The sequence below is a fragment of the Prinia subflava genome, chromosome 1, assembly GCF_021018805.1.
Source record: "Prinia subflava isolate CZ2003 ecotype Zambia chromosome 1, Cam_Psub_1.2, whole genome shotgun sequence".
Classification (NCBI taxonomy): domain Eukaryota; kingdom Metazoa; phylum Chordata; class Aves; order Passeriformes; family Cisticolidae; genus Prinia; species Prinia subflava.
This window is the reverse complement of record NC_086247.1, coordinates 44141677-44154675: the sequence shown is the minus strand read 5'-3', so window position 1 is coordinate 44154675 and position 12999 is coordinate 44141677. Positions and strand designations below refer to the sequence as shown.

Here is a 12999-nt window from a genome sequence, read left to right as displayed (position 1 = left end):
CTGGCCAGGGATGTTAAAGACAAGAAGAAGCATTCCTATAAGTACATAGGTGACAAGAAGAAAACTCAGGAGAATGTGAACCCACTGCTCAATGAATAAGACATGTGGATGGTCTGCAATACTGAATGTCACCTTTTCTCGGTCTTTATTAACAAGACCAATCTTCAGAAAGTCCAACTCCCTGAGACCGGTCTGGAGCAAGGAAGTTGTACTCTTGCTGGACGACTTAAGCAAACAGAACACAGGTTAAGTCCGTGGGTTAAGGGAGATGGCAGGTGTCAGTGCACACTGCTGACTGTCTTTGATCCATCATGATGAGTGGGAGAAGTGTCAAAGACTAGAGGAAAGCAGATGTCACTCCTATCTTCAAGAAGGAAGGCCCAGAGAAGTACAGGCTGATCAGCCTCACCTTGATCCCTGGGAAAGTGATGGAGCAGCTAATCCTGGAAACCATTCTTCAAGTACATAAATGATGAGAAAATCATCAGGAATGGTCAATCAGCTGGGTAACCTTCTCTGATGAAAGACAGATAAGGAAAGAGCAGGGGGCATTGTCTACCAGGACTTCAGTAAGGCCTTTCACACTGTATCCCATGAGACCCTCACAAACTGTTGATGTACAGGCTGGCTGAGCAAACGGTGAGCTGGATCAAAAGCTGACTGACTAAGCCCAAAGGGTCAGGTCAGTGACCAGTGATGTATTCTGGGGTCAATACCAGGTTCGTTCCTCTTTAACGCCTTCATTAATTATCTGGATGACAGGCAGAACATAACCTCACAAAGTTTATTTATGACACAAAAATGGGGTAAGTAGCTGATATGCCAAAGGGCCATGCTGTCCAGATGTCCAGCTGCCATCTAGAGGTACCCGAGCAGGCTGGAGAAATGTGGGAACACGAACTTCATGAAGTTCACAAGGAACACTGCAAATTTCTGCATCTGGGGAAGAACAACCCCACACACCAAATTATGCTTAGGGGCATCCAACTGGAAAGCAGCTTGACAGAAGAGGCTTTGGAGGTCCTGGTGGACATCAGGGGGAACATGAGCCAGCGATGTGCTGCAAAGAAGGCCAACAGCACCCTGGGGTGCATTAGGAAGAACGCTGCCAGCAGGTCACGGTGATCCTTCACAACCTTCACTCAGCACTGTTCAAGCCACACCTGGTATAGTGTCCAGTTCTGAGCTCCACAGTGGAATAGAGAACATGGACATCATGGAGAGCATCCAACAATAGGCCATGAAAAAGACAAATGGACTGAAGTATCACTCTTAAGAGGAAAGGCTGAGAGAGCAGGGATTGTTGAGCCCGAAAGAGAAAGCTCGGAGGTCACATTGATGTCTACAAAGGGCAGCTGCATATGCATACAATGTATATGAAGGGAAGGTGCAAAAAGGGACAGAGCCAGCCACTTTGCAGTGGTGCCCAGGAATGGAACCAGAGGCAGTGGGCACAAACTGAAACACAGAATGTTCCACTTGAACACTAGGAAACACTCATATACTGTGACAGGGATGGAGCACTGGCACAGGTTGCTCAAAGTGGTTGTGGAGAATATCCTCAGAAATATTCTAAAGCCCTCTGGGGACAGTCCTGGGCAACTGCCTCCAGGTGACCCTTCCTGAGTAGGGAGGTTGGTCTAGATAATCTCCAGAGATCCCTTCCAACCTCAATTAACCTATGATTTTTCTTCCACTTTTGTTTTTCTGCATTTGTACCAACCATCGCTGTCACAGTGCAAGGCAAAAAGCATAAACCAGAAAGGCAAAATTTCACATGTAACCAAAGAAAACATCTAACAATGTAACCACTTAGATGCAATTTTCTTCATATTCTTCTTATCTCACTGTACGTGGTTCATATTAGGTAAGAAAGAGAATTTCTGACTCAAGAAACATAGAATCCAGGCTGTCTTACAGTTTACAAGTTAATCAGATGGAAAGTGCAGTGAGGAATACAAAACAACATACACATGTAGAACACCTTGGAATCAATTTTATACTCAGTGTTCCATCTCAAGCAACTGCAAGTGTGAGCTCAGAGCTCATAACTAATTCAGATGAAGTTTTTCTATCAATTGATCCAGACCTGCATGAGCAATCATGAACACACAGCCACATGCCAGTCATCAAAAGTCCTGGTTTTAGGTCATTATTTAAAACTCATACTGATAATACACATTAGGGTATTAAAGGGATCATCCTGTATTTCAGAGGACGTATTAAAAATATCAGATGAATCATTTTTTGTCTTGAATTTTTATAGCTCACAAGTTATTAATAGTTTTATGTGTTAGACTGTGGGGGGGGCAATGCATTAACTCTAAAAGTATAAAAATATCTGTAAAAATGGTTCAATGTTTTATATCAGGTAGCTTTTTGTTATTTAAGTATTCATTTGAAGACTATTTACATCTTTTTTTAAAGAAAATGGTATCATTCACAGATCACTCTCTATTAGGGAATCAAGCTCCTTCCAGGAAGTAAACCAAAAATCAAAGCACTTCTCACAACACTGCATTAGTTTATCATCCCACAAGTTCACAGAAAAGCACAAGACTCATTTTATATAGAAACTTATTAAGTCATCATGCTGTACTCGTACACCAAAGCAAAGCCAAAAAAAGCCACACACTTAGAAGCAATCAATGTAGTAAAATATACAACAGAACAAGTGAAGTTGAAAACTGGGTCAATGACTGACATGTTGAACAACACTAGGAAGTCAGAAATGTGATTACTCTAAAAACATAGAAAAGTATTAATTATTACCAAAAATGGTTTTTAAATGCCAGACAAAAGATGAACAAACTTGGAGGTCACAAATTTAATTTTAAAATGTAGCTTTTATTCTGCCAAAGCAAAACCAGAAAACAAAGGCCAAACAAACCCAAATACGTAGAAAAAAGCATCATGTCAACAGTATTTTCAAAGCAATTAGCAAAAAGTTAACATGCCCAGACCTTAAAGAAAAGACGATCTATCATCAGAGCTGTTGTAGCAACATTATACACTGCTCTTTCTGCGGAAAAAAATTGCTGAAAAACTCAGAAAGGAAATATTTCATAGAGAAGCCATGGATTCTGCAAGACTCAAATGCAGCAAATATGGCTTTACAGAGAGAATAGGCCTTGACACATGACCCTTGCCTCTGAAGTTACTGATCTGCTAGTCAACACCTGTTTTCAGGGACTTCTGAAAAGCAAATTCATCATATTGCATAAAAATTGGTATGGATTCAAACAGGTTAACAGAAAGTACTCCACTAGTAATTGTAAATGGGGAATCATCTCATGGGAGCATTTCTAGAACAAGTCCCACATGGATATCTTCTTATCTCAAGGTTATATGATATTGCTCTCAGCAATACTAGAGTTAGAAATACATTATTGGCAGAGTTCATGCATGGCAAATTAACACAGGAGTGTTAAAGATTAAATTCTATGATTAATCTAAACATACAGTAAATAAAGGTCAGCTGAAGATTGCTTCTGAAATATAGATACAATTCTAGGAGCTAGAATATTTTCCACAGTATAATGACTTTAGTCTGTGAAACTGATTCATTAAACAATTTAGCAGTGAAGGATAATACCCCAAGTAATGTAAGACTGATGTAAACTGGTTCCTATTCAAAAAAAGAAATTTACAACAAACATTAATAAAGTAAGTGTCCAACTTCTTTAGCATTGTATTTATTTTTACACATTTTTGTTAATCAGAAGTTGTTTTTAAAACAGATACAATAGCATAAAAAAAGAAAAAAAAGGTGTTCTTTGAAATATATTCTTTATTTGATTTGTTTTTGAATATTCAATAGCAGTTTTGCACTACTTGTAAAATAATAAATCCAATCTTATTTCACAGAGATAGTGAGACTGCATTTGAGTCTGTATATGTATACCTTCTTACAAGAAAAATACCTTAAAAAATCACCTCAATCTGTTGAAAAAAGAAGTTTTCAGTGTTTCTGGAGGCTAACAGTGATCATTCAAATGGTGCAGATGGACAAGTCTGTATCAGCTGCAACAGAGAAGCTTCAAAATTAGTTTTTTAATATTTCAGATAACCTCTGTATAGTCACTGCAACAATGGACATGCCAGATGGATGAGTCCTCTGACTCCAAGTCTGAGGAACTGGATAAATGTAAGTTCATTTTTTATTTGGAGACAGTAAATGAAGGGATCTCCATTTACAGTGAAAAAATTGAATCAAAGTTTCTTTCCCTAGCAGTAGTTTTAAGCATGATAAAAGATACAATGTTCAATATAATTTCTAACATATTTGATACTATTCTATCCTCTCAGGCTACTAGTTGATTATACAGTGAGCTGTAGAATAATTCAATAAATGCATAATGAACTGAAGGTAAAGAAGGACAACCACAAATCTACAAAAGTGAAAAGTGACCATTGGCGATACCTTGCAAAAAAGCATCTTTTGTATTTTAAAGTCCTGAAACCAATCTCTGCCCTGTGCTCACAAGAATCTAGCACTGGATGCCACACAAAGCATAATCATTTCTTGCTGCTCCCCTTAATATCCTTGCATAATTTGAATACAAAAGATTACCTAAGAGCTGTAGAAAAGCAAGCAAAAATAGCCACTTGTGGAAATATTCTTATTAATCAGAAGCCAGTAGATAAGCTATCTTTCAACATAGATGTGGAAATGGTTAAAGCTTTGGCCATGTGAGTAAGGCATCACAGTTCAGATAAATGTCCCCAGGGTATACAATCTCTCCTTCTCTAACCCATGAGAAGAATGCATTCCAATATCTGCCTGGCTTAAGTGAAAACTCATTTCACATGAGGTCTCATAATTACTTTGTCCTTGTGAAGTTAGCTGCAGTACCTGGGTTTTTCTGTTTTCTGTCTAAGAACAACATCACGAAATGAATACTGATTGAAATCTTATGCAGGCAAGTTCCCTGACCAATAATGAGTAATACCTAAGGACTTTAGGAAAACTATCAGATAAAAACACAGAAATAAATATGCATGTTTACTCAAAATTAATCTGTTGGTAGAAGTGAAAGACAGAGAAGTGAAAGACAGTCATGAATGACAGGACTACAATAATTTATTCAGCATCAGGTGCTAGGAATGACTGTGCTGGGCCAACATAATGGAAAAGTCTTTGCACCTTCCAGACCAAGGCAGAAAACTTACCCATGACACTGCCCGAGTTCAGTGGGTTCAGCGAGCTCAAGCCCTTAGTCAGAATGCTGAGGAACATTTGATCACTGCAAATCAGAGATCAAGCACAGTGTTTAAACCTCAATTTCCCCTTTGCACAAAAGAAAAAGGAAAGTCCCTAGAAATCAGAAAGTAAACTACAATTTCACAGGTAAAAGATTTGATGATAATTTGTGGAACTGACATGAAAAACTGCAATGCAAGCAAGAAGACCTCTGAAACTAATGAAAATACTTCTGCCTCCAAATGAAGCTTTTAATAACAGGTGAACTTTAATAATGGAATATAGCTGAAAATAGCTCCCAAAGAACCAGTTCTGTAGTAGGGGCATTTCTCTGCCCCTATGAATTATGAAATTATGAAACAATGGGACAGACAAGTTTCATTTACTCAAGAAGCTTGTAGGAGTATGGGTATGAGAATAACTCCCTAGAAAGAAATAAAAGAAGGCAATAACAACGAAAGAAAAATACAAACATGAACATCTACCATGCCCTGCAAAACTCATCAGCCTTTTATCAGATTCTTCCACACGGCATGAGAAACAAGCAAGTTGTATGTCCTATTTCACTGCAGTTCTTGAGCAAAACCTATACACAGGCTCCATCACAAAACCCTCAGACAAGGTATTACCAGCCACCTACCATTGTGGCAAACACAGCAGTATCCTGTCCTGTACCATGGCCAGTTTGGACATCCCAATAAGAGACAAACAAGTCTCTTACAAGACAAACAAGTAACACTAGAACAAGCCCAGAGGAGCTTCCAAAAACTGAGCACATTCTGTATGAGCAGAAACTAAATGAAATGGGTTTGTTCAGTCTTAAATAGAAATGGCTAGCAGGATGGTGCATTTTTTGCTGTCTTCAGCAATTTAATTTTCAGCAAAATTTAGTCTTCTCTATAGAGCAGATTAACTGAACACTTGAAAGTACTCAGTGAAAAGACACAAGGCAATGACCATAAGGTGGGATATTACAATTACATATTACAATTTTCTCACAGTTGTCTGACACTGGAACAGGTTTCCCAGAGAGACAGCAAAATCTTCATCCCTGGATTTATTCAAAACTCAACTGGACACGACCGTGAGCAATTTGATCCAGTAGGATCTGCTTTCAGCAGGAGGTTGGATCAGGTGACTTCCAGGTGCCCCTGCCAATCTAAATTATCCTATAATCAAACAGCAAGTCTTTAGAAATATAACAGCTGCCAGAGATGCAAGGAACAAAGAATATCAGCACGAAAGCTGTAAGCCATGATAAACATTTATCTTGCAGTGAGCATTTTCGGCACTCTCCTCCATTTCTGCACAAGTTCAAAATGGAGTGATATCACTCTTCCTATTATGAAAAATAGTCCCTAGTAACAGAACAGGAAATAGATTTATATAAAATTGTGAGCTAAAACCAATAGAGATGTTTCCAAGTTCCATGTAGGCTGCACAGCTGCCTTTTGGTTAGGACTGACAAAGAAGTAGCAAGATTTTAACAAAAGAAGCAGTAAGAGAGAAAATATTAGCTGTTTTTTCCTCCTCAATCTCATTTCACCATTCAAGATTCTTAGTTACTGATGTCAACACAGACTGCATCTTCTTTGATCACTGCACTGTTTCATAACCAGTTCTTATTTGAACTGCATAGGTCTTTACATCCAAGGTAGACAAGCTAGGATCACAGAATATGCTGAGTTGGAAGGGACTCATCAGGATCATTGAGTGCAACTACTGGCCCTGCACAGGACCCCCCCCAAGAATGTCACCATGTGCCTGAGAATGTTGTCCAAACACTTCTTGAACTCTGTCAGGCCTGATGCTGTGACCTCTTCCCTGGGGAATCTGTTCCAATACTCAAGCACCCTCTGGCTGAAAAACTAGACTGCAATGGACTACAATATGGAGAGCTCCAAGATACACTTCCACCCAATCTGGCAAAGGTTCTCCGCTGCAAAGAGACAGAAAAGAATAACCCAGGGATGAATAGGAGATAATTTTCTGAGATCTGTTAGGTTGTCCAATGTAATTCCAGTTATAATTCTGAGAACAAATGAGAAAAACAGAAAAAAATTGTCTCTGGCAATACTCAGGTTGGTCTGGCAGGGAAATTAGACCAGCAAATGCTCTCCCTTGGTCACCATTGTCTTGTTAATTTGTCTTATTCTCCTAAGCTTTGGATCCTTTCCACAACGTAAACTCGAAGCTACACATGGGTTCTGGATAGCTGTCAGGACCAGACATAGATTATTTGAGTCCCTTTTACTGCACTTTTATCTATAACACTGACAAAAATCCCATACTGGTGTGAAATATTCCTGCTCTCAGCAAGCTTCTTCAGCCTTTAACTAATACATGAATATTTGCAACTTTCAATGAAGTTTCAGAATCACAGGCTATTAATTCAACATCAGAAATTTCAGTTTCTGCTTTTATCAGAGAAGCACCAAATGAAGTACTGTCACAAAAGTGGTTATCCTGGAGAAGCAGTACCTCTTATCTGCTTTCATTGAATACTTGAGACTATCACACAGAAGTGTCATTAAACATTAAAATTAAATTTTTAAATTTTAAACATTTGAAGTGTTTTTCACCATTTTAACTTGCCATCCTATCCCTTAAGATTTTCCTCTAAAACAACAGAGGAAACATTAAACATTAATTTCCTGAATTAAACAGGAAAAATTAAAATTAGAAAAATAGTTGACTTCTCTAATTAACAGTTAGAAATCAATCTGCTGTTGTGTTTCCACTCCTCTATCAAAAGGGTGCTGAGGTATGGTTGCAATCACCTCTACCTCATCCGATCATCTGTGCTGACAGAAAAGGGAAAAGCAGGCACATGGACAATTCCAACAAAGTGTATGAACTCTTCGCAACTTGAAAATGTGGTTTTCCTCCCCTTGTATTCTGAAATACTTGGAATATTAAAAGTATCTATTTCCCAAAGAACTAACATTCTGAGAGGTCTCTTCAATAAGCAAACAAAATCAAACAAAACAACAAAAAAATCCCAGAGCTGTTATTACAATATCCATAATTATGGTGCAAATGAAAACCTTTAAATATTAGACAAATAATTAAATACCTTAAAATAAGTAACTAAGATTTTTTTTCCTCTAAACAACTTGTCAATATTTCAAGTTGACCTAAACTGCATTTGCTACAAAATTTTCTAAATAGTTTGACAGACAGAGGGAATGTGGTAGTGACCTCTTTGAGAATTCTTCCAGTGCCAAGGGCTTACATGTGCAGATGTCTTTTCCCTTTGATAAGCGATTAATTGCTTGCTAGTGGGGACTCCCACTTCATTAGCCCATAAGAACTCAAAATTTCAATCAATTTTGACATTTCAGGAAACCATTCTGCTGCATAACTCACTTATTTTTTCTCTCCCACCTTCCAGTACACTTCTGCTCCATAAAACATTTGGGAGTCCAACTTCTCCCTCTCTTTTCAATTCCTCTGACCAGCATGAAGAGAAGCCATCCAGGGAGCAGCTCCAGTTTCCTACAACATAATTAGAATTTTCTTCCACTCTGACACTGTGCCTTGTAGCTTGTTGAGGAAGAAAATGTTCTGGTGAACTAAAATATCATACCTATACACATAAATTATGGCAGATCCCAACCATTTATGACTTAGCTGCAGAATATATTTCATGAAAAGCTGCTAACAGGTAAGGTGGTTGAGTTTCAGTAAGCAACCTTTAGCCTTCCTCATCTTCAAACACACAGCCAGCCTTGACTTAGATGAATCTATTTTATTATACTCAGTTAAAAGGTGCAAGCACAGTGAAATATTCTATTCTATCACAGTATGCAAATGCCATGAGCATACAGCATAGGATTATTACATGAATCATCTGCCTGTAAATTTGGGTGTTCCTAAGTGCTTTGAAAATCTTCTGTTCTTACAACTCATATTTTCACTATACTGCCAGGAAGCTTGTTGGGTTTTAGATAATATCTGACTTTCTTTCTCTTCATTGCACACAGTAACATTTTAAGGAGCAAATTCCTGGGAAATCAGCCTTACATCTGCAGGCTGATAGGCTGAGATGTAAAACTTTCCTACTGCCCTTTCCTTTACCATTTTCTATATTCTCTTCCACAGGGTCCTTCAGACCAGCACAGCACAGCAGCATTTCAAGATGGACCTAAGAAGTGTTACAGACAAGGAGTAAGTTCATTATTGCAGGGTTCTGACTTCAGCTGGATGAGTTCACAACACAACTGGATACAGTTAGGGCAGCACAACATTGATCAGTAGCTGGGAAGAGCTGTAATCTCACAAATGCATATAACTACCCAAGATTTTTCATTGTTAAATCATATCTTGAGAGGGCCAACTACAGTACTTTTGTCTGAGATAGCAAAAGAGACTAGCTTGAGTATGATTCGATTTTCCTTCAGGGTTGATCAGACCTAATTAATCTACCCCAAGAACACTTTTGGTACCTACAGTTGATTTCATTTCATTCCTGGTAAAAAGGAAAATGAACACACATGTACCAATGTGAACCCAATAGCTGAGCAGAAAGATGAAGTGAAAAATTAAAAGTCTCATCACTAAAGGTTCCGATTCTGAACAAGGTACTGCATAAGCCTTGCTTAGTGAGACAAGGTATTTACTAAGAAAATTCCCATTGGCAAGAAACATTTAAGTAACAAAGTAAAACTACAGCTGCATACATTATGTAAGATGTTATGAGTTTCACTTATAAAAATGTAGAAATTGTACTCTGCTATTTAAATCATATTCAATTACTTGCAATTAAAGTCTACTTTATATATGTATTCTGCACTAGCATCTCAAAGACTTAAGATGTCTAAATAGACATCAGCATCATTCTCACTTGGAAGACTACATCACATGCCTTTCAGTAGGGAAACAATGACAGACAAGAAAATTCAGAACTCCAACCCTATAAATATATTTCCTAATATTTTTTTTGTATTTATTTGAACTAGAAGAATAATTGGCAGACTTGTCAATATTGTAGGAAGTACATAAGTAAAGGAGAACCATAGAAGGTGAACTATAGGTGAACTATATGGAACTATTTAAGTATAGTAGCAACAATTGCACCTTGAAAGTGTTTACAAGTTAAATAGAAGATAGTGAACAAAAGGGAGCCAAACAGCGTAAAGACAAAATCCACAGGAAACAATTCCTGAAGATTCAGTGGTCACATCAGTGTGGACAGGACTGTCCACACTGTAATAAGGACTGCAGAGAGAAGTTTTAAGCACTAAGGATGAAGAGAGAGATGATGTTGCAAGTATTTAGGAAGCACCTGATAAACAAGGAGATGTGCAGAAAAATGTGGCACTGTTTCCTGGAAAAAAAAAAAAGGAAAACATTCCCTAATCAAGAGACACACAACACAGGGAAATCCCACAGAGCACCATACAGGATACCACTGGCCTTAGATCTGGGGTAATGCCCACCAGTTCTAAAAGGATCATCCACTGAGAAAAAGCATGATGGTCTCACAGTAATAGCAGAAGAGTGAACTAAGGAAACCAGCACATTTCTGGGTCTGTTTTAGACACAAACTCGCACAGTTATTTTTATGAAGTTTCTTCTAAATCAACTGTTTCTCTCCCTCTGAAGCGGTTGCTTCAGAAGTGGAAGTTACCAAACTGTAAAACCTGTGAAGAGAGAGAGATCCCACTAATGCAAGTAAACAAATATTCAAACTGATTCTTCATTTTTGTTCACACGGGCTTTATTATTAATGCAGTTACTAGCAATTTCAAAAATTAATACATTTAAGTGACTCCAGCGGTTCTGTAGTTCTTTCGCGATTCACACCACTGTAACATGACGAAACGCTGAGCCGCTTTAGTGCCTCACTTGGCCAGCCTGAGAAGCAAGGGCAGCATCGACCTACCTGGCGATGCAGATGAACCTTCTAGAGCGCTTGAAAGCAGCAGAACAAAGATGCGGGATCCGTGCACGTTACCGCCGCCCCCCGACCCTTCCCGGGCGGGCGGGATCGCGTTCCCACAGCCGAGCCGCCCCTCGCCCGGCGCCACCCGTGCCCTCCCCGCCGCGGTGACAGCCCGGGGGAGGCGGGCGCGCCCCCCACCACCGCCCTCACCCCCGCTCCTCGAGGGGGTGGCTCCGGACTCACCGATCCCAGGGGCCACATAGATGAAGTAGAGGCAGGATGAGGAAAAGGAGAAGAAGAAGATGAAGGCGAGCATGGAGCGGTTGGAGACGCGCAGCGCCTTCCGCAGCAGTGGCATCCTCCCGCCGCGCCGGCCGCCGGCCGCTCCGCTCAGTCCCGGCGAGCCGCGGCGGCGCTTCCTCGGGGGAGGCGGCCCGCTCCTCCCATGGATCGGGCGGCGAGAAGGTGACGAGGGGACGAGGGGAGCCCCCTCCCTCCGTCCCCGGGAGCGGGGCTGGCAGGGGCAGCGCCGCGGCGTGCGGAGGAGGGCGGGCGGCGGCGCTTTGTGGCCGGTCCTGCTGTCTCCTCGCGGGCGGCTGGAGCGGGGATGCCCGCCCGCCTCCGCGCTGCGCCTTCGGGCGGGCTGAACCGCCGCCGGAGGGAGGGGCCCCCTTAGCGCTGCCGCGGGGCTCGGGATACGCTCCCGCCGCTCCTCACATGCCGCCGGGCGCCGCGGCCACCCGCTATCCCGCCTGCAGTCCCCGTACTAACGGCGGCGGCGGCCGCAGCAGCAGCATCCCCGCAGCGGGCGAGCAGAGTCACCTCCGCGCTGCGCCCAGCCCAGCCCAGCCCAGCCCGGCCCCGCCGCTCCCGCGTCGCCCCGCACCGGGAGAAGCCGCCCCGCACCGGGAGGAGCCGCCCGCACCGGGAGGGGCCGCGCGGCGCTGCGGCGGTTGTGGCGCGCGCGAGCACCGGCGCGGCGGCGGCACTGCGGGACTGCAGCGAGCGGGAGGGCGAGCGGGCGCGCGCGCGCCCCTGCCCCGCCCCCGTGCCCCCGAGGGCCAATGGGAGGCGAGGACGAAGCGAGCCCGCGGCCGCCGATTGGCTGGTGCGCGCGCGAGCGTTGGTATCAGCGGGTGCGGGCAGGGGGCGATGAGGCGGCTCGGCCGCGCTCGCATCCCGCCCCGCTCTGCTCGCCGGGTGATGCCGCTGTGGGCGGCCGGCCGGCGGGTGTGCATGCCTTTTCCGTGCCCAGTCACCTCGCCCTTGTGCAGAACACGGCGCGGTGGGGCCGGGTTCCAACCCTGTCCGCGTCCGCTTTCCAGTGCTGGTGCTTGTCCTTCCCCCTCCTTTCCTCAGCCGGCGCTGCCCCTGTGCCACGGGTGGATGTGGTTGTGCTTCCAGCTGTTTTAACGCAGAGCAGTTGGAAACGAGAGTCAGGGCTGGCAGCTTCTCCCTTATGAGAAGAGGCTGCAGGAGCTGGGCCTGCTTAGTCTAGAGAGGGGAACTCATTAGTGCTTTTAAACATCTCAAAAATGGCTGTCAAGAGAATGGTGCTAGACTCTTCTCAGTGGTGCCCAGCGACAGGACAAGGAGTAATGGCCATAAACTAAAACACAAATGTCACCTCAACATGTAAAGAGGAAGAAGCTCTTTACACTGAGGGTGGCCAAGCGCTGGAACAGGTGCCCAGGGAGGTCATGGAGTCTTCCTCTGCAGAGACGCATTTAAAACCCGCCTGGCTGCAGTGCTGTGTAACCTGCTCTAGGTGACCCTGGCTTGGAAGACCGTCCATCTCAACACTAACAATTATGTGATCCTGTCTTTCTGTGACTCAACAATTCTCCACCGAGCAGAATAGGAAGCATTGCCTGAAGGTTTGGCTACACTTGTGCTTTGGGATTTGCTG

The 12999-nt window shown here is 42.7% G+C and overlaps 1 protein-coding gene across 1 annotated transcript in view; it reads right to left on the bottom strand.

Moving 5' to 3' along the window:
* B4GALT6 (beta-1,4-galactosyltransferase 6) overlaps positions 1-12005 on the bottom strand; it is a 30432-nt gene extending 18427 nt beyond the window's left edge. Inside the window, exon 1 of the mRNA XM_063394932.1 lies at positions 11334-12005. Within this exon, the coding sequence (XP_063251002.1) occupies positions 11334-11448 (115 nt within the window). The 5' untranslated portion in view covers positions 11449-12005. The remainder of the gene's footprint in view (positions 1-11333) is intronic.
* Positions 12006-12999: the final 994 nt, after the last annotated feature.